This window comes from Anomaloglossus baeobatrachus, chromosome 4 (assembly GCF_048569485.1).
Source record: "Anomaloglossus baeobatrachus isolate aAnoBae1 chromosome 4, aAnoBae1.hap1, whole genome shotgun sequence".
In the NCBI taxonomy this organism is placed as follows: Eukaryota; Metazoa; Chordata; class Amphibia; order Anura; family Aromobatidae; genus Anomaloglossus; species Anomaloglossus baeobatrachus.
This window is the reverse complement of record NC_134356.1, coordinates 527788060-527814477: the sequence shown is the minus strand read 5'-3', so window position 1 is coordinate 527814477 and position 26418 is coordinate 527788060. Positions and strand designations below refer to the sequence as shown.

Sequence of the window (26418 nt, the reverse complement as noted above, 5' to 3'; positions counted from 1 at the left end):
GGTGTAAGATGGCGTGTACCGGTGTATACTGGCGTAAACTGGCGTTGTACCGGCGTAAGCTGGCGTGTACCGGCGTAAGCTGGCGTGTACCGGTGTATACTGGCGTAAGCTGGCGTGTACTGTACCGGTGTAAGCTGGCGTATACCGGTGTATACCGGCGTAAGCTGGCGTGTACCGGTGTAAGCTGGCGTAAGCTGGCGTGTACCGGCGTAAACTGGCGTAAGCTGGCGTGTACCGGCGTATACTGGCGTAAGCTGGCGTGTACCGGCGTATACTGGCGTAAGCTGGCGTGTACCGGCGTATACTGGCGTAAGCTGGCGTGTACCGGCATATACTGGCGTGTACCGGCGTATACTGGCGCACACGTCCTGCCCCTCCTCAGCATGATTCTCCCCTGCCTGCACTTCTCTCTCCGCCGTGCTAGGGGGCAGCACTCCTCCTCCGCTCCTCGGCCGCGGTTTTCCCTGTGCTCTCCCGGAAGCAGCTGCTAGGCCGGGCGCGAGTAGCAAGCAGATGAGCCGCTAGCCGCCGGTGACTAGGCGCTGCAGGCCCGGAAGATCAGGGCAGGGGCCCAGTTTCTGCTGCTCCGTCCTCCGGTAGTAGCGCTCCACCCGCAGGCCCGGGTCGCCCCAATGCCAGAGCAGGGACCGAGGATGAACGGCTTCTCTCTGGGGGAGCTCTGCTGGCTCTTCTGCTGCCCGCCATGCCCGAGCCGGATCGCTGCCAAGCTGGCCTTCCTGCCCCCGGAGCCCACGTACACGGTGCGGGAGGCAGAGGTGACCCCGGGCCAGGCCTGTGCGCAGGGGGACGAGCAGAGCGAGCCTGCGGCCTGTCCCCCGCCGCCCTGCAGCCTGCACCTGACGGAGCGGGCGGACTGGCAGTACTCGCAGCGGGAGCTGGACGCGGTGGAGGTGTTCCGCTGGAGGACGGAGCGGGGCAGCTGCCTGGGCTGCATGTTCGTGCGCTGCGCCCCCGGGAGCCGGTACACGCTGCTCTTCTCTCACGGGAACGCGGTGGACCTGGGCCAGATGTGCAGCTTCTACATCGGCCTGGGCTCCCGGATCAACTGCAACGTCTTCTCCTACGACTACTCCGGCTACGGCGTGAGCAGCGGCAAGCCCAGCGAGAAGAACCTGTACGCGGACATCGAGGCGGCCTGGCATGCGCTGCGGACACGGTACGGGGGGATGGGGTGAGGGGCAACCCCGGGGATGGGGGGGACAGGAGGTCAGTGGCCGGGGATGGGGGGGACAGGAGGTCAGTGGCCGGGGATGGGGGGGGACAAGGGGGTCAGTGGCCGGATATGGGGGGGGACAAGGGGGTCAGTGGCCGGATATGGGGGGGGACAAGGGGGTCAGTGGCCGGATATGGGGGGGGGGACAAGGGGGTCAGTGGCTGGATATGGGGGGGGGCAAGGGGGTCAGTGGCTGGATATGGGGGGGGACAAGGGGGTCAGTGGCTGGATATGGGGGGGGGACAAGGGGGTCAGTGGCCGGATATGGGGGGGGGGCAAGGGGGTCAGTGGCCGGATATGGGGGGGGGACAAGGGGGGTCAGTGGCCGGATATGGGGGGGACAAGGGGGTCAGTGGCCGGATATGGGGGGGGGACAAGGGGGTCAGTGGCCGGATATGGGGGGGGGACAAGGGGGTCAGTGGCCGGATATGGGGGGGGAACAAAGGGGGTCAGTGGCCGGGAATGGGGGTGGATTAGGTGGGAGAACATCACTCCTGGGATGGGGTAGTTGAATGGTATGTCACCCCACCCACCCCTGGTAGTGGAGGGTCACACAACATCCCCCCCCCCCCCCCCCCAATCTGGGGATGTGGTGGATGAGGGGGAAGTCACCCCCACCCAACTGGGGATGAAGGGGGGTCTGCCTCTGGTAATGGGGGGATGGTGGTCGGGGTCAGCTTCCGGTAGTCATTCCATCACAGGCCGCACTGGTCCTCCATTACTTGTGACTATAGGACATGGTGGTTGCAGGGATGTCTGCAGCCTCTTGGTACCCTGCACTACTCTGCACAGGCCACACCAGGAGCACTGTAGAGACCCCCGCCCCTGGGCTTGTCATGGCTCCATAGTCCACTCCCCTCCCTCACTAGTTGCTATGACATTATAGGTGATGGTCGTTGCTATTTTGGGGATCCTGGATTTGCTTTTTCCAGCCCCTTTATCAGTCCTATCACTGCTGGTCACAGCCAGGGTTATCGGGGTGACTCCGCGCCTGTACTTGTCATGTCTCCTTAGCTCTCAGCCATTATTGTGATGTCACCACAGGGATATATAGACTGCCCCGGGGTGTGTATATTTTGTGTATTTCTGGGATGTAGACACGGGTGACACTGCTGCCTCTATGATTATATTAGGGTTTATTCCGGCCGTATGTCACTTCCATTCTCACCGGTTGTCATCTTGTTTTTCGTCCTCCGCTCATACTTTCTGTAGGGCCGCGTTCAGATGAGACTAGCCAGGGCTTTAGCGATCTCATGTCACTACCCTGAGCAGAGTTACGTGAGCTCTTCAGAAAGATTTGGGTGACTGGAGCTTGACATGACGCTCGCCTCTACCAGTGCACCTTAAAGGGATATCGCCGGTCACAAACCATTACCATGCTGCGGTATTTACATGCTGCGGATCTGAGAAGTCGGGGAATGTCCCGCGTGTGTTATCCCATCATTCCTGCATCATCAAGGGAGTAATTAGTGACATTGAGGATAGCTGCAGTTATGCAAATGACTAATTTAATGAATGAATTCACATCCAGGAGGTAAAGTACTTACTGGATATATTGGGAGAGAGGGTCGCCGCTTCCATAAAACCTTGCCACACGAGTGATCTGATTATTTTGGCGTCTTATCACATCCCCAGTCTGCCCCTCACCTGGCACAGATCACCGCTCTCCCGTCCAGACACGTGCCATGGGGCAGTCACTCTACTCTTACGTTCCCGTATTATCCCTCGTCTGTCCTCTCGTGTTAGGCTCCCCAGTAATTGTTTCTGAAATATATTCTTTTCTTGTGTTATGAGCTTTTTCCTTGGAGGACAAGCTCAGATTGTGTGATTCTATGCTTCAGTGTAATGAAAGACTTTGTAATATAAAAGGGCTTATCTCAGAAGAAACTGATGGCAGGGGATGTCAAGGTCAGATCAGGAGGGCCAAGCAATGTGACCCCCGATAGTTACTAGAACAGGGGGCAACAGGGCTAGGAAAAAGCCTCATCATGATCCCTGCGGCCTGCTGATCCCCACCCAACCTCCTCATGGTGGTCCGAGGATTGTGTGCTGTCAGATTGCATCTCATCCAAAGTCCACCCATGAACTTGGCCAGTAATCTGTTTCTAAGATTCAGTAATATAAAAGCCACTGTGACCATAACTAGCCATCATCAAGGGTCACACTATTGGAAATCCCCATCATATCTTCTGCCCTACTGACGTGGGATGTGCTACTTGCAAATAAAACATTAAACGTTTTGGCTGCCATTTTACAGAAGCCCCAAAGTACAGAATTTTGTCATGTGGCTATTTTTGGTGAATTCTCTTAAAGGGAACCTTTCCTCACATTGCATTTGGGCTGATCAGCTGACTGCGGGGGCAAACACACGGTTACTAAATAATGAGGGACAGATGGCGGGCAGAGGCCGTCCTGCCTACCTCCTGTACGTTAGTTGTCATCTGTGCGGATTTCCCCTCCCTAAGGTAAATGTGGACATTAGATAACCGCGGCTGACAGGTGAACATCTGTCTACAGGAGCCATACTGAGAGGGGTTTTTTCTTTGAGGGTTAGAATAGGGCTGCTTAAATGGGTGTGAATTCACCAGAGACCATTCTGTCCTTGACAATTGTGACTATTTATTCATACACATATACACTGAACGGGAATATAACCACAACCCTTGTTTTTGCTTCCATTTCCCACTTTTCTATTTGCACAAAGTTCTTTTTCTGTCAAATATTGTTCACAAATGTGTTTAAATCTGCGTTAGTGAGCACTTCTCCTTTGCAGATATCCATCCACCTCCCAGGTGTGGCATATTAAGATGCAGATTAGGCAGCATGCTTATTGCACAGGTGTGCCTTAGGCTGGCCATAATAAAAGGCCACTCTATAATCTGCAGTTTTATCACAGCACAATGCCATAATGTTGCACGTTTTGAGGGAGCGTGCATATGGCATGGTTGGCATTGTGACTACAAGAATGTCCAGAGCTGTTGCCCATTAATTAAATTTTGACTTCTCGACTATAAACCATCTCCAAAGTAATTTCAGAGAATTTGGCAGTATATCCAACCAGCCTCACCACCGCAGATCACGCAGCCCAGGACCTCCACCTCCAAGATCGTCTATGACCAGTCACCCGGACAGCTGCCGCAGCATCGGTGCACGAACTGTCAAAATCCATCTCAGGGAAGCTCATCCGCTGCTCATTGTCCTCATCGACTTGTAATTGACTTGAGGGGGCAAATACTCCCATTCTATGGCATCTGGCACATTGGAGAGGTGTTCTTTTCATGGATAAATCCAAGGCTTTTACTGTACAGGGCAGATGGCACCCTGGCAAATGGTGGTCACATCAGATACTGACTGGTTTTCTAACCCTCCCCCAGGCTCCTCCGTAACTGTATAACTGCACATTTTGGAGTGCTCTTTTAATGTGGCCAGCCTAAAGGCCCAGTCACACAACGACTTACCAGCAATCCCAAAAACGATACGACCTGATAGGGATCACAGGTAAGTCGCTGGTGAGATGTCAGTCAGATCTTACCAGCGATGCAGGAACAATACAGCCTGTATAATGATCTCAGCAGTCACTGTGACCCTGTCACACAGTGTGAAACACAGCGATGCATCCTGCCCAGCAGGACATCGCCTTTGAAGAAAATGGCCTGGGCCATTCTGCAACGACTAGAGATCTCACAGCAGGGGCCTGATCGCTGGTAGGTGTCACACATAACGAGATCGCTAACGGGATCGCTACTGCATCACAGAAACCATGACTCAGCAGCGATCTCGCTAGCGATCTCGTTATGTCTGACGGTACCTTAAGGCACACCTGTGCAATAATCTAATCACCATCTTGAAATGCCACACCTGTGAGGTGGATGGATTATCTCAGCAAAGGAGAAGAGCTCACTAACAGAATTTAGACAAATTAGTGAATAAAAGTTGAGAGAAAAAGGCCTTTTTCTAGATAGTCTAAGATCTTTGAGGTCAGCTCATGAAAAATATATATATGTATGTATAAATATATAATGTATATATTTATATATTTTTTTTTCATTACAAAAACAATGTACTGACCGACATGGACATCAAAGATCCTTATGGAGCTGTCAATTTGGGTCTGAAGCGAAGCCAGACAAGATTATTATTATTTATTATTATTATTATTATTATTACAACAATGTACAAATATGAGGGGACAGTACAGAGCTCTCTGATTTTTTTTTTTTTTTTTTTTTTTTTTTTTTTTTATACACCTAAGCCTGCAATAGGGACAAGGGGGCATCCACTACAGTTAGAGGAAAGGAGTTTTAATGATAATGACTGATGCATATTCTTTACTGTAAGAGCAGTGAGGCTATAGAGCTCACTATTAAAACTTGAGCGGCCTGGATGCCTTTTTTGGAAAATATAATTTTGCGGTTTGTGTAGTAGATTCTATGATTTGGTGTTGATCTGGGGCACTAGTTGATTGCTGTATGTGGAGTCGGGAAGGCCTTTCCCCTACTATAGAGCTATTAGTGTCGGCCCCTGGGGTTTTTGCCCTCCTCTGCATTGACTTGTTGGGCTATAGGTTGAACTCGATGATCTGGAGTCTACCTTCAACAGAAACTGCTGCATTTCTTTTCGTTCCTGAATTTAATTTTCACTGTTGGACATTATCTGCCCAGCGCTGCTTTGAATGATTATTGGTAATTAGGGTTATGGAGACCCCGGTAAGTCATTATTGGGGCTCGTATAATAGCCCGGCTTGTGCAGCATTCCCATGGCTTTGTTTATCCCCCATAGGTATGAGTAATTGTTTTAATGACGTTAATAGGATGTGCTCGGCTTTTCATGGAAGGAAGCTCGTTTCTTCTCGCGTCCCTCTTTCCCGGTGTGTGAATGGTTTGTACTTCTCATTTCCCGCTGACCACACTTCCATCAGTGTGACGGCTTGTGTCCGATCCCGACCTGCGTAGGGATTAGCTATTTCTAGTATTCTCTCTGGAGTTTAGGTATAAAAGGACTGCCATGTTATATTGAAAATAAGGAATAACGTTTGGAACACCATTCTAAGTCTGAACTGGGTGCAAAAACCTAAAAAACATCACTATGGGGAGATAAGGTATGCACACCAGTGACTATGTAAGGGGAATACATGAAATAGCAGAAACTGCTGTGTGAATACTGACTTGAAAAATCCAATAGCTATATGTAAGAGTGAAAATGTGAAAAATGGAACCTGCATTACTGCCATGAACATATGAATCAAGAGAAATTTAGCTACTGAATTGATCAATGCAATAGAGCCCCAACACTACGCCAAAGTATTTCTCTACGTTGGGGTCCCTAGCTTGTGTGTGTCCTCTCATGCAGTTAAAAAAACTTACCGTGTATGGGAAGCTGAGACCCAGGCTATTTATGCGTATGATATGGATTGGCAATAGGTGTGGTTGGGGAGGGTTCCCAAACGAAAAACTACTAACAATAACGAATAACGTTTGGAACACCATTCTAAGTCCGAACTGGGTGCAAAAACCTAAAAAACATCACTATGGGGGGATGTTTTTTAGGTTTTTGCACCCAGTTCAGACTTAGAATGGTGTTCCAAACGTTATTCCTTATTGTTAGTAGTTTTTCGTTTGGGAACCCTCCCCAACCACACCTATTGCCAATCCATATCATACGCATAAATAGCCTGGGTCTCAGCTTCCCATACACGGTAAGTTTTTTAACTGCATGAGAGGACACACACAAGCTAGGGACCCCAACGTAGAGAAATACTTTGGCGTAGTGTTGGGGCTCTATTGCATTGATCAATTCAGTAGCTAAATTTCTCTTGATTCATATGTTCATGGCAGTAATGCAAATTCCATTTTTCACATTTTCACTCTTACATATAGCTATTGGATTTTTCAAGTCAGTATTCACACAGCAGTTTCTGCTATTCCATATATTCCCCTTAGGCTAAGTTCACATTTCCGCTAAAATCTATCAGTCACAATCCGCTGCTCTTGTAAACAGCGGAATCCGTTTAGCGGATTCCACTGCTCCCATAGACTTGTATGAGCAGCGGATTGTGACTGATGATGCTGCGTTGCACCCTCCGCCCGACTGATCAGTCGTGGAACGACTGACCGCCGGGCGGGAGGAACGCAGCATGTAACGTTTTTTGAGCAGCGAGATCCGTCGGATTTCGCTGCGCATGCTCTCTGGCTCCCTGCACACGTCACCAGCTTTGGTTGGTTACCCGATATTTACCCTGGTTACGGTGCAAGGAGCCAGCGCTAAGCGGTGTAGGCCCGTAACCAAGGTAAATATCGGGTAACCAAGGTAAACATCGGGTGCTTTGCTGTTACCCGATATTTAGGCTGGTTACGTGTGCAGGGAGGCCGACACTTCCCCGCTCGGCCCCGCCCCCTCCCACACTCCGCACATGTATGTACACACACACACACCTGTCCCCAGCCATGCAGACAAGCACTGACACCTTCGTCTGGCCCCGCCCCCTGCTCGGCTCCGCCCCCTCCCGCACTTTGCATGTGCACACACACATGCATACATACATACATACATACATACATACATACATGCACATACACACACTCACTCATACATACACTCACCTGTCCCCAGCCATGCAGACCGCAGCACTTCTACTGACATCCTCAGCGCCTGGCCCCGCCCCCCGCTCGGCTCCGCCCCCTCCCGCACTTTGCATGTGCACACACATACATACATACATACATACATACATACATACATGCACATACACACTCACTCACAGATACACTCACCTGTCCCCAGCCATGCAGACCGCAGCACTTCCACTGACATCCTCAGCACTTGGCCCCGCCCCCCGCTCGGCTCTGCCCCCGAACTCCGCCCCCCGCACACAACGGAATCCGACAAAGAATTCTGTTCTTTGTCATCCGTTGTACAGCGTTGAACAGCGCATCAGTCACATGCGTCAAGCGACGCATGTGACTGATACAAATCAACGGAAATGTGAACTTAGCCTTACATAGTCACTGGTGTGCATACCTTATCTCCCCATAATGTTATATTGAAAGTCGTAACATTAAAGTGACACGGCAATGTATTTGTTGATGAATCTAATTCCCATCTCGTTTGCATTGTGAATAAATGGGGCAGATAAACTGAACATTACAGTAACAGCTGTCTAAAGGGAACAGCCATCAGGATTTTCATATATAAAGTAAGGCCAGTGCTATACTGGTGCTACGATGCTGAATGTAAGCATAGCTTGTGTTCTGAGATTAGATGTTTTATTTCAGAAATATGTGCAAGTAAAGTTCCAGCAATGCACTCCTATTTGACAGGTGCAACAGGAAGGGAATGTGTGGGTCAGGTCTTACTATGTATTCCCGCCCCTGTCTGTTTGGCTGCGTTGGAATTAACGTCTATGCTGGCGACATGGGGAGGAAGGCCAGGCAGGCGGACGATGGCGGGAAAAGATAACAAAACACATGTACTGAGCCACATTGGTGAGATCCAACCCCGTCTTTTTGTATTTAAAGGGGATGTCGACTACTCGGACAACCTCTTAATTTAGACAATAGGTAATTTTCTCCTGATAGCTTCCCTTTAAAATTGCTTTTATACAATAGATGTAGCACAATACAGTTTTATGGATTCAAATAATAATAATCTTTGTTTCTATAGCACCAACATATTCCGCAGCACTTTACAATTCAGAGATTCATATACAAACAATCATAAGTAATAGTTAGAGAAGATACAATAATTAAAGCAAAAATGACAACTCTGCCCGTAAGAGCTTACACTCTACAGTGGGGTAGCGTGCGGGTTACACAAGGATCAAGTGCTTATTTACGACAACAGTCCAGCCATCTCAAAGACCTGGGGATAGATAAGGCTGCATGAGCCAGTCACCGGACAATTTATGTGCCGCTTTTGGGTGCGTTGGTGTTTAAGGGAGACTTTTATGTTATGATAAATAGTGGAGGGGATATGTATGAAATTACATCAATTAGGGAGGGTGATAGGTTGCCCTAAAAAGATGTGTTTTTAGGGAGTGTCTGAAGCAGTGTAAGTTGTGGATCATCCTAATTTCTTGGGGTAGAGCATTCCAGAGGATTGGTGCAGCTCAGGAGGTCTTGCAGCTGGGAGTGGGAGGTTCAGATTAGTGTAGATGTTAGTTGAAGGTCGTTTGCGAAGCATAGAGAATGGGTTGGGTGATAGACGGAGATAAGGGTGGAGATGTAGGGGGGTGCCATGCTGTGATGGGCTTTGTGGGTGAGAGCAAGTAATTTTAAATTGGATCCTGTAATGTATGGGCAGCCGGTGCAATGACTGGCACAGTGTGGAAGCGTCCGAGTAACAATTAGCCAGATAGGTGCCCTTAGTTACAGCATTAAGGATGGACTGGAAAGAAGAAAGTCTAGTTAGGGGGAGACCAATTAATAGAGACTTACAGTAATCAAGGCGGGAGTGGGTCAGGGCCACGGTGAGGGGTTTTGTTGTTTCCATGCGGAGTATGGGGCAGATTCTAGACATGCTTCTTGCTTGCATTACATTCCGCAGTAGTTGCCAGTGTCTGCCAGTAGTTGCTTGTGTTTTCTCCACTTGTCAAAAAGTAAGAGTCATTGTAGGTAAAATTTGTGACCCTCCTATTACAAAGCCCTACAACTGAGCCTCTGCCATCCATCTCTGCACATTGCTATTGGCAAAGAACTGAGGGAAAATGCCAAGAAGCCTCACACTGTGATGTCCATAATTACAAGCCGACCTGGCAGGTGGCCTCACGTAGCAGGAGCCCACTATGCCATCCCTGTGCAGGCACGGGCTTGAGGTGCCCATAGATGTACAGGCCCTAGCGCTCTCTATATATGACTGGGGCCGCAGAGGTACTTACTACGGTAGAGCTGTTGTCATTACATGGCAGTGCCAGTACTTCTCATGTAATAGGAGGATTTGTGTGTATTTTCCATATTGGGGTGAGGCGGGTGCAGGCTCCACAGGTGAGCTCTCCTTCTCATGGCCGGGCAGGTATTTAGCCTGTAGCTACTTCTCTATAGCTACACCTGACTGTGATATACAGGCTACATACCATGGAACCTGATCCTCCTGCTGTTAAATTGTTCTGTTTATCACAAATACATTTGAACATTCCACAAAGTGTTTTGTTTTTTTTCTCCCCTTTTTTGACATGTTTATTCCTTTGAATAGTCAATAATCTTGTATTTAGCACTCTTCCTGCAGCGGTGGAACTGTCCACGGCAGCCTGGCACCGCGCGATCTGGTAGCTGCAGGGCAGGTAAGGTGAGAAGAGCAGCCGAGGCTGTGGGCTCAGTTCACCCTCCTATTGTGTCCCCGGTAGCTGCCCGTTGGGGTATGTGCTAATAACCTTTCATTGCTTGTTAGTCTCTCGGGTAGCCTGAGGCCCTGTGAAATCCTAGGAAGCCAAGAGGCTGCAGAGTCTGACTTTCTGCAGTATTTGTCATGTCCTAGTGCTTTGTGTGGAGATACTAATGATCCCGCTGCTCAGGCTCGCTCTGTCATATACAGTTACAGGGGATTTGCTGCCCCAGAGTTTCCTTTGTGTCCTGCTTTTAATTTAGTTGTTCCCCCCCCCCTCTTATTTTAGGGCCGTGTGTCCTGATGTTTTCCTTCTTCCCTGTTGGTGTCTTCGGTAATAAATCTTGGGAAGGATGGAGGAACTTCAAACAATTTATGTCCAACCCCAGCTGGGATTTTGCTTTTGTCTTCAGTCTTGTGCTGGCGATCTGTTAGGATATAACGTTGGTTCCCCATCATGGTGGACATCTGTAGCGCAGTCCCTGCTGGGGTTCTGAAAATCTGTTTAGTCCCAAGTGATTACGATATACTGGAAATAGGATTTTTTCTTTTGCCAACATCTTTGCGTGGGTCTCTTCATAACCTCTCGTGATTAATGTATGGATTTAAAATGATTTTCATGCAGCCTGTCAATCACTGCTGAGTTGTGGTGTGGGGATAAGTGAGCAATCCACAGTGACCCTACTACTGGCTATGCTCATTTGGTTAGCATCAATTGCAAGGAGGGTGGCTCAATATCCATGTTTGAGAAATCAGCGGAGAACTATTGATACATTTTGTTGGGATCGGCCACACACCTAGTGCATATGGTGGGGGGAGACTCCAAACTCTTACCTGACAGATGAAGTCGTCAAGAGAAGGATCAGTCATGGTAAATTAGTGATGTTACATCTCAGTTCCTGATTCTTTTGTTCTCCTGCTTTCCACCAAGGGGCAACGTCCCAAAACACGTCTGTAAATGGAGCTTCTGGTTTGGCTTCTTATGTGGCAAGACTTGTTAAAGGGTTGACATTAACTTTTAGGATTGCTACATCCAATAGATGGTGCCAAGGATCAAGTCCTCTTCCTTTTGAAGAAACTATTTGAATGATCTCCCAGAGGAGTATTGCATGGCCAGTAAGGCTATGTGCCCACGGGACAACGTACCTGCGGATTTTTCCGCAGGTACGTCTGCAGGTTTCCCGCAGCTGCTCCCTGGAATCCGCAGCTATCCATTGCTGCGGGAATCGAGCATTTTTGTTGCGGTAAACCTGCGGAACAAGTGCAGAAATACCTGCGGAATTGCCGACCTGTATCTTCATAGTGGAGGAGCGGGAATTTCTCAAATATTTCCGCATGAATAATTGACATGCAGTTACGTGCGGCTGCGGGAAATCCACAGCATATTCCGTAGCATTGCTATAGCACTCTCCAAATCCCATAGGATAACATGGGGAGGGTGTCTGTACTTGCTTAAACCTGCGGATTTATCTGGAAAATCCAGATAAATCCGCAGGTTTTCCGTGACAAATTCACGGGTACATTGTCCCGTGGGCTCATAGCTTAAGTCTCCTGTGCATGTTAGCCACGCTCTAAACAAGGAGAAACGTCATACCCCCCAGACTCTATAGTTTCTTGCAGGAGATATCAGTAGTGGTGTATGACATTCTCCCCAATGCAAAGATTTGTATGCAGTGGTGTAAATTTAGTTACACAATCTAGGCCATGCTTTCACACTACGTTTTTTTAGCAGGCGTCATGAACGTTTTTTTGCTGTAAAAGCGGATCCTGCTTTTACAGCAAAAAAACGCATGCAAACGCATGTTATTTTGCAGGATCCTGTCACTAAGTTTATGGGCGGGCATTGGAGTCATGTGATCGGGAGTCAGTGGAACTGAACGTGATAGACTTGGAGCCGGCTTCTGACAGCTGCGGAGGCTCGTAACCAAGGTAAACATCGGGTAACTTGCTTGGATACCCGATATTTACCTTGGTTACGAGCAGCTGCTAGGAGTCGGGCTGCCTGCTCCCTGCACACGTAACCAACGTAAACATCGGGTAACTAAGAGAAGCACTTTGTTTGGTTACCCGATATTTACCTTGGTTACAAGTGTCCGCAGCTCTCAGGTGGGGGAGACAGAGGGGGAAGGGGAGAGAGGGACTGATCACCCGAGGCTGGTTTCTGGGCATGCTCAGTAGAGCAAGCAGGATCCTCTATCAGCATGCCAGCGTTCACATGCGTTTGCATGCAGTATAGTCAGGATCCAGCAATTTGCAGTATTTGGACGCAGCTCAATAACGCTACAAGTAGCGCTTTTGAAAAATGTTAAAAAAAAAAAAAAAAACTGCAACTCGCTGGATCCTGACTATAACGCAGGCAAACGCAGGTGAACGCATGTTGACGCGAGTCCATTGCAAATGCATTGACATGAAAACGCATTTGCACTGGATCCGTTTTTTGCGTTCAGGACGCATGTTAAAAAAACGTAGTGTGAAAGCAGCCTTATGTGTATGGCCACCTTTATACATCATACTGTTGTCAGGGGCTTGAAGCTTTTGACAATTGTAAATAATCCTGCTTGATATCACCCTGTTACAATGAAATACATGTTTTGCCTTCTACATGTTGTAATGAATAGCTGAGGTTATTGATTGGGCACGTACACAATTTTTTTTCTTCTTAGCTAAAGCATTAGCACTATTAATTGACCGCTGACAAGGTCTCTTAATAGATATGTTCCTGTTAGATTATATGGCCTTGGGACACACAAAAGCCATGTAGGTTTCTCGGCTTTGGTAAAAAGCATCTGTCCTTAGACAGCCGAGAGTTTGTAGAGGGTTTGTGAATGCTCCATACAGCTGCTTAGACTCCTATTTGAGCCATTTGGGCACTTCATATGACCCCCTGAGTGGACTCTGGGTTAGTGATGAGCGAGCCCAATCTGTAACGTGCGGTGTCTGTACCGAACAGCGGGTGTTTGGGACATGGACCCAGGCTTTTCTGGGAAGTCCGTGTCACAGTTCACATTCGGCCACCTGGATAATAATAATTTAAAAAAACAAACAAAACAGAGCAATATATTTACAGAGCCTCCCCACGGCGAGAACTCTACTTCCTGCTAATCAGTGCTCATACATATTCACTGCTTTCCCCGACCACTGGCAGCTCTGGCTGCCAGTAGACCACACCCCCACCCTCTAACAGCGCATGTGATTGGCTGCAGTCACAGGCGCTGTTTGCAGCCTTATACTGCAGTGTAAAATAAAAAAAATAAATTTAAAAAATGATGTAGGGTCCCCTGTATACTGATACCAGCACAAAGCCACGGCTACAGGCTGCCACTATCTTGGTTGTGTATCAAAAGAGGAACTGCATGCGGCACTTTTTATTTTTTTATTTTTATTTAAATAATTTAAAAAACAGATCATTGTGTGATATAAACTAGTGACCATAGGGAGCGTAGTGCGCCCGAGAGCTGTGCTCTGTGAGTGTTTAGGATATTGTCTGTATCCTTTACATTTGTACCATGAATAGGACTGATTTTGTAGATACAACATATTTAAGACATTGTTCAGGATATTGATGACCTCTTCTTAGCTCCTATTGATGTGGATAGGAACTGAACTGCATTAGAGGAGTACGACCACTACATGACATGGAAAGCTGCTGCTCCTGGCTTTATACACTGACAACTATGGGATGGGCAGGCGGCTAATCAGTGGTGGTAGTGGCGGAAGGTAAATCCTCCACCTCCTTTCTGATGTTGGGTCATCAAGTGTGATTAAAATCTGTATGTGATCATTGAAAATCCGATCTATAATAAAATAAATAATCTTTATTTTTATATAGCGCTAACATATTCCGCAGCGCTTTACATACATCAGGAACACTGTCCCCATTGGGGCTCACAATCTAGAGTCCCTATCTGTATGTCTTTGGAGTGTGGGAGGAAACCGGAGTACCCGGAGGAAGCCCACGCAAACACGGGGAGAACATACAAACTCCTTGCAGTCTATAGATTCATATGATCATATTCATGTTCTCCTGCCTGTACATGAATTCCTGCAACTCCCATCCAGAAACATATGCAGGAATAAGGCTACGAACACACATCCGGCTTTTCTGCCGTTAGTCGGATCCGGCGCGCACCCGTAAACTGTACAGTACAGTGGCTGCACGACAAGCTCCGGTCATGTGCTGTCATGTGACCGGAGCATGTGACCAGGAAGTTGCAGTGCAGCCACTGTACTGTATAGACTGTACGGGAGCGCGCCAGATCCGACAAACGGCAGAAAAGCCGGATGTGTGTTAGTAGCCTAAGGAAGATCGGGTTGGAAAGGTATGCATAAAATATTAATTCCATAGAATAATCTATAGAATAAATGAAATAATTTGTATGCATACCTTTCCAATCCGAGCTTCCCTTTTGCAGATCTATACAGATGGCCGGCAGCTCTGGATGGAAGTGGTTGTTTGATTAGAGCGGATTCTTCACATTGTCCCCACAGTGAGGCAGTTTTTACATTGACTATCCAGAAAAATAAGTGCCAATTTCGTCTTCATGTGAACGTCCCCAAATAACTTTTGATTTGAGGCCTGTTACAGCCGCAGTTCATTTTTACAGATCCCATTAATGTACAATCTGACTTCTGATTTTGCCTTTCTGAATATCGGATTTGCAGGGATTGTGCGCAGCAGTTGACATTTCAGTGTGACGTTACAGAACTGGTTACACCGGTGTACAAAGTGCTGCGAGCGAATGAGTTGTGCAACTCCCTACAACGCCTATGGGCAGCACCCTGCGCGTGTAGCTTCTTATTGATAGAATGGGATCAGTGTCGCCGTGTCTGGGGATACATGCAGACGTCTTCTGTCCTAATTCTCCAATTGCACCATTTCTTTGCAGTCTGAGCACAGTGGAGCAGAATTGCTAATCCCATCTGTTCTATACAACTGACTAGACAGTCTGAAAAGGTGCCAGGTCTAGCAGAGGCTCATGCTGAATGGTAGATTTTGAGGCTATTTAGACCTTTTTGTATTACTTTACATCACATATTGCTTATTTTAGTTCAATTTTTGTGACTAAATTTAGCAATGGAATCTGTCAGCAGGTTTGTGAGCAGAATGATGTAAAGGCTGAGTCCTAGATTCCAGCAATGTATCGCTTATTGGGCTGCTTGCTGCAGTTTTGATAAAATCCGTTTACTGCAGATCTCAGTTCTCTGCATGCTGAGCTCTGTATAACCCCACCAACCCCACATTGGCTGCTGTGTACACTGTGCATAGGCCCAAAGTTAGTAATCTGTGGTTAGGGTGTGGTTCCACAGAGGACTACCTGGAACATCGCAACTAGTCCTCTAGTGATAGTCTCCTGCTAATAACACTCATGTTATTGACACAACATACAGCCTAGAAAGTGGCACATTGCTGGAATCAGGGTCCTCAGCCCCTATTTCATGCTGCGCTAAGATTATATAGAAAAAACCTTTTGACAGATACTTTAACTCATGCTTTCTTAATTAAGCCGCCCTCCCCACAGGACACAAATATTGTAAATACAAAATAGCACTAAAACTGCATGCAACGGTTCATGTCAAAACTTGGCTCATTTTTCTTGCACTCCCAATTGTAAATATGCCCTTGTGTTGACATGTACACGCCACTTCATGAGATGGATGTATCTATTAGGCTGCTTTCACACATCCGGCTTTTGCAATGCGGCACAATCCGGCACTTTGCAGGAAAACCGCAACCGTTTTTTTTTTTTGCTGCCGGTTGCGTTTTTCCTGCATAGACTTTAATTAGTGCCGCATTGTGTCGCATGGGCTTGCGTTCGGTCCGGTTTTTGCCGCATGCGGCAGATTTAGCCGATGCGGCGGCCGGATGGAACGTTCCCTGGCACGTTTTTTGCTCCGGCAAAAAAAAACCGCATCGCGCCGCATCCGGCCGATGCGGCGCTTTTCCCAATGCATCCCTATGGATGCCGGATGCGGCGCGATGCGGCAAAAACCGCATCCGGCCGCCGCATGCGGTTTTTGCCACTGCGCATGCTCAGTAGCATGCCGCAAGCGGCAAAAACCGGACCGGCCGCATGTAAAAAACTTATGCAAAGGATGCGGTGTTTTCACCGCATCCGTTGCATAGGCTTCACAGCCGGATTGAGCCGCACAGCTCAAACCGGATGTGTGAAAGCAGCCTTAGAAAGGTATAAGATAAACTGCACACTAGTTGCGCACAAATGTAGCAAAATATGTATAGAGGCCTCCAGACTGCCCCCTGATGGTGAATGCTGGGAGGAAACAAGGAACAACATGCTTGACTTCCCCCTTGGGGTTTTGCTGCTGCCTGGGGTGTCCAACAGTAGCACGTCTTAAGGCTGCTTTACACACTGCGACATTGCTAGCGATCTCATTAGCGATGTGACGCCAGATCTCAGATGCGATCTTCCGAGATCGCACATAGGTCATTTATAGCGCCAGTCACATCTGCGATCTGGCATGTCACATCACTAACGAGATCGCTAGCTATGTCGCAGTGTGTAAAGCACCCTTTACTGTGCCTAGTAGGACAGTTAAAAAATTCATGTTCGGTGACCCCCAGACCCACCTCCCCTCTCCCCGTCCTGGCATTTACAATATTTGGTGCAGAAATGGTCAGTGAACGCTACCTGCCACTATCCTGTATCTTAATGCGGCTGTCGTATGCATTGTTAGTATGGGGGCCATTCAGACACTCAGGCTGCTTTCACACATCCGGCTTGAGCTCTGCGGCTCAATCCGGCTGTGCAAGCTATGCAACGGATGTGGTGAACACACCGTATCCTTTGCATAAGTTTTTCCTTTGCGGCCAGTCCGGTTTTTGCCGCTTGCGGCATGCTACTGAGCATGCGTAGTGGCAAAAACCGCATGCGGCAGCCGGATGCGGTTATTGCCGCATCGCGCCGCATCCGGCCGCCATAGGCATGGATTGAAAAATGCGCCGCATCGGCCGAATGCGGCGCGATGCGGTTTTTTTTGCCGCACAAAAAACCGTGCCAGGCAACGTTCCATCCGGCCGCCACATCGACTAAATCTGCCGCATGCGGCAAAAATTGGACGGAACGCAAGGCCATGCGGCACAATGCGGCACTAATTAAAGTCTATGCAGGAAAATCGCAACCGGCAGCAAAAAAAAGGTTGCGATTTTCCTGCAAAGTGCCGGATTGTACCGCATTGCAGAAACCGGAGGTGTGAAAGCAGCCTCAGGAGATAAGGTAATGGACTGGCCCAGTTAAGGCCCAGTCACACTAAACAACTTGCCAGCGATCCCAACAACGATACAACCTGATAGGGATCGCTGGTAAGTTGCTAGGAGGTCGCTGGTGAGATGTCACACTAAGCGACGCTCCAGCGATCCTACCAGCAACCTGACCTGGCAGGGATCGCTGGAGCGTCGCTACATGTGGAAGCATGCTGCGCTTGGTAACTAAGCTAAATATCGGGTAACCAACCCGATATTTACCTTGGTTACCAGTGCACACCGCTTAGCGCTGGCTCCCTGTACACCTAGCCACAGTACACATCGGGTTAATTACCCGATGTGTACTCTGCTACGTGTGCAGGCAGCAGGGAGCCGGCTTCTGTTTACGCTGGTAACCACGGTAAACATTGGGTAACCAAGAAGCCCTTCCCTTAGTTACCAGATATTTACCTTCGTTACCAGTGTCCGCCGCTCTCACACTGTCAGTGCCGACTCCCTGCACTCCTAGCCACAGTACACATTGGGTTAATTACCCGATGTGTAGTCTGGCTATGTGTGCAGGGAGCAGGAGCCGGCACTGACAGCTGAGAGCGGCGGACACTGGTAACGAAGGTAAATATCTGGTAACCAAGGGAAGGGCTTCTTGGTTACCCGATGTTTACCATGGTTACCAGCGTCCGCAGAAGCCGGCTCCCTGCTCACTGCACATTCAGTTGTTGCTCTGTCGCTGTCACACACAGCGATGTGCGCTTCACAGCGGGAGAGCAACAACTAAAAAATGGTCCAGGACATTCAGCAACAACCAACGACCTCACAGCAGGGGCCAGGTTGTTGCTGGATGTCACACACAGCAACATCGCTAGCAAGTTGTGCCTCAGCAGCGATGTTGCTAGCGATGTTGCTTAGTGTGACGGTACCTTTACTATCGGCTCTAGTGATGGGTTTTCTGCCACCTGTTGAGTAAGTATTTAGTAACGCGGGATATAAATGTGTTGTAAAGCTGTTTTACGGCAGTGATTGAGCCCAGTGGTTGTGCCCGCAGCTTACAGTCGCCACATCTGGTGACAGGTTCCCTTTAATGAACTGATGTGCACCTCTGCCAGATTTCTTTTTTTACTCCATTCAGGAGTCTGGAGTACATGTCTGGCTAAATTACGTAGTTAAAGTGGCGTAAATTTTGACAAATTTGTTTAGCGTGCTCTGCAACTTTTTTTTTTTTTTTTTTAACCCACTTTGGACCAATTCTTCTGCCAGTCCAGCATAAAATCACAGCAGGTCCCCAATCTTGTTTACAAGTAATTGTCAGTGAAATACAAATGAGTAGGTAGCTCCACCGGATCAGATATAGGACACTTGGACAACGCGTTTGAGGACTATACTGCTCCCTTTCTAGATCTTGAGACTGGTTGTCAGTGAAGTCTGACATTTGATACTGACACTACCCGCTCACAGCGGTGCCTGTGCACACCTAGCACAAGTCTGAAAGATGAGCAGAGGAAGATGCACGGCTCATATCATGAACATGCTATTCTATGGGAGCGCTGCTAGATTATTTGACCACAGCAGACACATACAAAACATAAATAGATATGTAAATTAGATACATTTCCCTTCTAGCATTGTACAGTCTGTCAAGATGTTAAAGGGAACCTGTCAGGTGCAATATGCACCCCGAACCACGAGCAGTTCTGGGTGCATATTGCTAATCCCTGCCTAACCGTCCCTGTATACACTAGCATAGATAAAGAGATCTTTACAAAACGTATTTGTAAAGATACTTTATGATATGCTAATGAGCGCAGGGACTAGTCTCAAGGGCGTTATATACCCCCACTAGTCCACCCTCAGAGGCATGCTAACATGCTATTCAATACCCATTACCCAGAATCATTGGTGGTGACGTGCGTATCTGTGTCCGTTGTCACCACATCTCAGAACGCCAGGCTTAGGGTCAGTGCGCATGATCAGAAGTCCCGGCAATTCCAGTCATATGCAGTGAACCTCTCTGAAGCCAGGATGCGTACACCCGGCTTCATAGTGCACATGACTGGAAGTGCGGTGACTTCTGATCATGCGCACTAAGCCCAAGCCTGGCGTTCTGAGATGTGGTGACAATGGACACAGGCGGAGGGCGGAATGAGTGCAGGAACTAACCTCCTTGTGACTAGTCCCTGTGTTCATTAGCAAATAAAGAGATCTTAAGAAAAGTATTCTTTATCTATGCTAGTGTATACAGGGAAGTTAAAAAGGGATTAGTAATATACACCCAGAACTCGTGGCATTGGGTGTATATTGCACCTGACAGGTTTCCTTTAAAAACAAATCCATTGCAGCTCCTATCTAGGTTGTCCCTCAGCTTTCCTCCGTATGTGACGTGTTGGCCCGGTATGTTTTACTCCCTACAGATTGTGCGCTTTACTAATGCACATGTCATCAAGTAGGATCACAATCAGCAATATAGAAATTCCTTAGTCCTACATTCTTTCAATGCAAATGTCTTAAACATATTGATAGGAAGCCCTGCATGTGCGATGTAATGTGACCACTTTGGCGGTGTGCTGAGTAGTAATCCGGGGGTGATGATGTCTCCGAGCTTTTCCTAAGCTTTTCTCTGTTCTCTTCAAACATCTTGTTTTTCTGTGGGGCCAACTATGGTCCCTCTGGGTAATTAGAGCATCTGATGATGCATTCAGCGATTTAGGGTAATCATATGGTTGTAGTTAGCCGTGTCCTCTACATTAGCAGGAAATATAACGTGGCAGATTGTCCTAGGGCACAAAACAAAGCAAGAGCTTCTGGAGATTTTTCTCCCCACCCTTGGTATTTTTTATATTTACACAATGTAATCCATATTAGTATATTTTATTTGCATTGCAAAGTGGAGGCGCTCTGCAACCGAGGTGGATTCTAGGCGCTCATCTAAGGTGCCCTTGTTATTGGCCCACAGCCAAATCCCTGAAGAACCTCCAAATTTCCAAGGGGGAATGTCAGATTACTCAGATAAGTCATATTGTCTGGATTGTTTTTCTTCTTTTCACATTTGGACTGCCTCTATGATATAATATGCGGATTGGCACTTTTGCGGATGCGAAGATGCAAGGCATAGTATATTCATCTGACTGGAAGCCTATGGCGCTTAAGTGATAAATGAGAGAGCACTGAGCAGGGCTGCCATATTGTTACACCCTGTATTGTGCCCACCTGTATATTTTAATTTTTTTTTCCCCTATCTTTCTGCTTTGGGAGTTTATTTCATAAAACAGCCCCCACCCCCAGATTTCTATTCATACTAGCTGTACTACACGGGTTCGCCCGGGTTAATAACTGCTGTTAACAAAATAGAATGTATTAACAAAAATGTATTCTGCACACAAAAAACACAAAACAAATAGATATAAATGTAATTATAATGTCTGTCTCCCCCTCTGTATATATCTGTCTCTCTCTCTGTCTCTTTCCCTGTCTGTCTCTTTCCCTGTCTGTCTCTTTCCCCTCCCTGTCTCTTTCCCCTCCCTGTCTCTTTCCCCTCCGTCTCTTTCCCCTCCCTGTCTCTTTCCCCTCCCTGTCTCTTTCCCCTCCCTGTCTCTTTCCCCTCCCTGTCTCTTTCCCCTCCCTGTCTCTCTCCCCTCCCTGTCTCTCTCCCCTCCCTGTCTCTTTCCCCTCCCTGTCTCTTTCCCCTCCCTGTCTCTCTCCCCTCCCTGTCTCTCTCCCCTCCCTGTCTCTCTCCCCTCCCTGTCTCTCTCCCCTCCCTGTCTCTCTCCCCTCCCTGTCTCTCTCCCCTCCCTGTCTCTCTCCCCTCCCTGTCTCTCTCCCCTCCCTGTCTCTCTCCCCTCCCTGTCTCTCTCCCCTCCCTGTCTCTCTCCCCTCCCTGTCTCTCTCCCCTCCCTGTCTCTCTCCCCTCCCTGTCTCTCTCCCCTCCCTGTCTCTCTCCCCTCCCTGTCTCTCTCCCCTCCCTGTCTCTCTCCCCTCCCTGTCTCTCTCCCCTCCCTGTCTCTCTCCCCTCCCTGCATTGTGACACGCCAACATTCCATATAAGGGCGTGGCTGTGCATTCTTCTGAAGTTCTGGCTGCACTGTGGCTCCCAGCTCCATTCGCTTTAATGGAGGCAGGTTTTTTGGCGAATAACTGTAAAGCGAGGGGGTTAAAATTTCCCCTCAAGACATAGCCTATGATGCTCTCGGGGTCCAGACGTGTGAGTGTGCAAAATTTTGTGGCTGTAGCTGCGACGGTGCAGATGCCAATCCCGGGCGCACACACGCACACGCACACACACACACACACACACACACACACACACACACACACACCTTTATATATTAGATATATTTAATCTACACATTTGTCAAGCTTGCATATTTGCATATGCTCTATTTATATCCCACTGTTTATGGCCTTTACAGAGGTGATGTGAATTTGCTCAGCCTTAAAGGGTATCCGTAAAATCAACCTCCTCCTCCTTCCCCCTCCTCAACAACATATATGGGCATGCAGGTATTTGAAAAGTAAATCCACAACCACCTTTTATATCTTGTATCTGTTGCTGCCTTCCCGAGCAGTTAGTTTTCAGTCGTATGCAAAATAGGTGTTAAGTACATAATCATACACAGATCACTTAAAGAAGTGGTTCACCCATATTTATTATTTGCTAGATCGATATGTTGAGAAACAATGTTTCTCTCAAATACCTTATGTTGGCAATAGTGCCTGTGAGCGCCACTATTGCAGTCCGCTCTTCCCATCACTTGACCCCCGGGCTCCGTGACCTTGGGAATCTGAGGATGTCACGTCAAGTTCCTGATCATATGACATCACCGTGGCCGGCTCCAGCCTTCCAGAGTCACTGGGCTGTGGGCGGTTTGAAACATCACTCACGGAGACTGCAGCCGGCCCAGTGATGTCACGTGATTAGGAAGTTGACGTGTCATCACCGGATCCACGAGGTCACGGAGCCCGGGGGTCAGGCATGGGGAACAGTGGTCCGCAATAGCGCCTTTCACAGGCACTATTGCCAACATATAAGGTATTTGAGATAAACATTGTTTCTCAACGTAATATCGATCTAGCAAATAATATATATGGGTGAACCACTCCTGGAGATTGTTTCCCTGCCCAGCATCAGCATCTTTAGGCTATGATAGTGTGACACCAGGCTGGGAAATCAGATGGTTAGCAATCAAAGTGAATAGGCTTGTGCTAGGTGGGGATCGAACCTGGGAGACAGTGGCTTCTTAACACTAGAAGTCCCAGAAATTTCGAGCTCCCCCTGAAGTCCCGAAAGAGGGTCAAATGACATACAATAAACTGAATAGAACTAACTAGAAACTAAATGGCTAAGCTCAATGGAAAACAACAACCTCCTGTGGTGCGACAGTAATGGCCTTAATTACAGAACAAAAGACGGTGATTGTAGGAAGTTAGCTAAAATCCTTCAGGTCATTCGGCCCGTCTCTGGGTTCCAAAGGTAGAAATGTTAAATGACCCCTCTCTGGGACTTCTAGTGTTAAAAGCATTTTTTGGTACTATTTTACTATGAACCTAAGACCTAACAGGTGGTTCCGAACTCCCTGCCTGTTTAGCCTGACGCCGATCTCTGCCTGCCCAGTGATTTGTCACACTACTGCAAATAAGGCATTAAAAGAATGAGCACAATAATCACTGGGAAATGCAGCAACATACAGAAGATATAATATATAGGGGGAAAAGAAAATTAAAAGTTAAAATTGAACTTTTCTTTTAAAAACGTGTTGATTGAGTGTGGGTGTCTTGTAGGGGGAGCTGCGGGCAGGGTCTTCTGATGCATCCATTGTGCTTCTGATGTGGTTTATTATTGAGGCGCCCCTCTGATACGAGTGCTCATGCTATTGATTTAGCACATTTGGAATTCAGCATAGTGTCCTATGTAATATTTTAGACTTCTAGGAGCGGCCATCAAGCCCTGCATACCCACTGTAAAGAGCTTGTTCTTGGAGGATAAAGGCAAGCGATGGGTTTCGTTATATACGATCTTTCACACATTAGAAGTAATTTACGTTCCCTTGTCTCTTCAATATAAGGTGTATTGTGCCCGCTCTCCAAAAAAAGGCAGAATGTCCAACCTAAAGAGCAAGGCTGTATTCCTCCAACACATGGCAGGTGTCGGGCTTTTGATATGCAGAAATTGACAGATGGTTGAAATAATAGAGGAATTCATCAGAGTTGAATAGGTTTATATAGGCTGATGTGTTCCTGGACCGCACGTCAATGAAAAATTTTGGCTTAGTCCGCAGCAAGATTTAAAGGGAGTCTGTCAGCCCTGATTGACTCTGAACTAAGCACAGCGCCTTATAGGGGATATAGCCGTTATAAAAACATGATGCGCTTTAATTTCTGCCTCCATTTTGCAGAAGCTGAAGTTTCAGTAAATACGTTAATTGGGGTGCTTTGTGTACCCGGGTGTGGTGGAGAGGCGAAGTGCACTGTTCTGTCCGCTTTTTACAAGCCCTGTTTTCCCTACTGGTGGTTATCAATGGCTAGCCTGAGCTATACCTGTAACTAGGGCTTGCTTGCAGGCAAGCTGTCAATTACAGTGTAAGATTCGTGGGCGTGCAAAACCAGTGGGTGGAATGATGCACAGAGCCTCTTGGCCAGGCAAAGGGTGCACCCAGGCAGTGGTGAGAGGTGATTTTCAAAGGGGTTATATCCCCTACAAGGCTATGTGCTTAAAGGGAACCTGTCACCACTTTTTCAGCCTATAAGCTGCGGCCACCACTAGTGGACTCTCATATACAGTATTCTAACATGCTTTATGTAAGAGCCCAGGCCGGGGGTATAACATAAAAAACACTTTATAATACTTACCCAACGGTCGCGCGATGGGCCTAATGGGCGTCTCCATTGTCCGGCGCCGTCTTTTTTGGCCATCTTTGTTCTTCTCTAGCCGCGGTGCATGACGGGTCCGACGTCCTCCACACTCGCCGGCATTCAGGTCCTGAGCAGGCACACTTTGATCTGCCCTGAGTAGGGCAGATCAAAGTATTCTAGTTAGTCTGCGCAGGACCGGCGAGTGTGGATAATGTAGCCGCGTCATGCACCCAGGCTTCAGAAAGAGGACGAAGATGGCCGAAACAGGAGGCCCCGGACAACGGAGACACCCATTAGGCCCACCGCGCGACCGTTGGGTAAGTATTATAAAGTGTTTTTTATGTTATACCCCCGGCCCGGGCTCTTATATACAGCATGTTAGAATACTGTATATAAGAGCCCGGTGGTGGTGGTGGCCGCAGCTTATAGGCCAAAATGTGGTGACAGGTTCCCTTTAATTTACCCTGCCAAATTAGGCTGGCAGGCTACCTTTTAAAGGGAATCCTTCAGCCGGTTTAATTATGTAATCTGAGAATAGCGTGATGTAGTGGCAGAGACTTTGATTCCAGCGATCTGTCACTTACTAGGCTGTGTTCTGACATTTCAATACCATCCGTGTTTTCTCATCAGGTTATTATCCCTAGAGGGCAGTGGCTACATGCCTCCTAGTCCAATCACAGCTCAGCATTCCAAGCTCTGTTGGATCTGCAGCAGAGGAAGCTGATTCTGTAACAACTGCTGCACCCAGTAAGCCATGTAACACATCACTGGAATCAGGGTCTCTGTTCTTACAATCATGCTATTGTCAGTTACATAGCAGAAACCTGCTGACCGAATCCCTTTTCAGCAGCTAGTGATAAGTTTCTCTCATCTGATAATACTTTTTAGCAGCCTTTCAAAAGCATATGTTTTGGATCCTAATGCTATAGAACCTTAAATTTGCATGCTCTGTTGGTTGTATGGAAAGCAGAAATGTTAGGAGTGGCCAAATCAACAGTTTGGTACATTCTGCAAAAAAAGAGGTGAGCTTGGGAACTCGAAAATGGACGTCCACAAAAGACAAGTGGTGGATGGCAGAATCCTTTCCATGGTGAAGAACAACCCCTGACATACAGAACACTCTCCAGGACTAGGTGTTTCAGTATCTAGTCTACCAGAACGTTTCACAGGATATTTTAGTTCAACCCTAACAATTAAACCTGAAAGTATTACTATTCAATTGCATCTCAGTTTTTTCATTTTAATTAAAAAATGTCATGCAGAGAACAAATCCCGAAGATTCAGTCACTGCGAATAGAGTATATCTGGACCTGACTGACTCCTAAAGAACTCCAACCAGCCAGCGAATAACCCAGAGTAGCTCCATGGTATACACCCTGCTCTAGATATCTTTTGGTTTTTTTCCTGCACTTATTGAGGGTTTTTTTTTTTGTCTCTTAGCGGGGTAATTTTGTGGTACTGATTGTTTTCAGTGCTACATGTCTATTTGGAAGGAGTAGATTGACTCAGCCGATGCTCCGCTTCCTGCTCATGGCTTGTCAGGAATGTGGTTTGGACAGCCAGGAGTGAATGCTTTTTATGCAGCTCGTATATTAGACATGACTTAGGCTATGTACGCACTGAGCGTCTTTCGTCACGTTTTTCGGGTGCGTTTTTGGGCTCAGAACTGCATGACTTTACTTCCCCAGCAAAGGCTGACTTTTCATTTTTGCTGTCCGCACACAACTTTTTTTTTTTTTTTTAGCTGCGTTCTTGAGTTAAAAAAAAAATGGACATGTCAATTCTTTCCTGCGTTTTACTGCGTTTTTCA

The 26418-nt window shown here is 47.6% G+C and overlaps 1 protein-coding gene across 1 annotated transcript in view; it reads left to right on the top strand.

Annotated features, from left to right (window-relative positions):
- The first annotated feature begins 446 nt into the window (after positions 1 to 446).
- Positions 447 to 26418, top strand: part of ABHD17C (abhydrolase domain containing 17C, depalmitoylase) — a 44491-nt gene continuing 18519 nt past the window's right edge. The window contains exon 1 of the mRNA XM_075342805.1: positions 447 to 1177. Within this exon, the coding sequence (XP_075198920.1) occupies positions 633 to 1177 (545 nt within the window). The 5' untranslated portion in view covers positions 447 to 632. The remainder of the gene's footprint in view (positions 1178 to 26418) is intronic.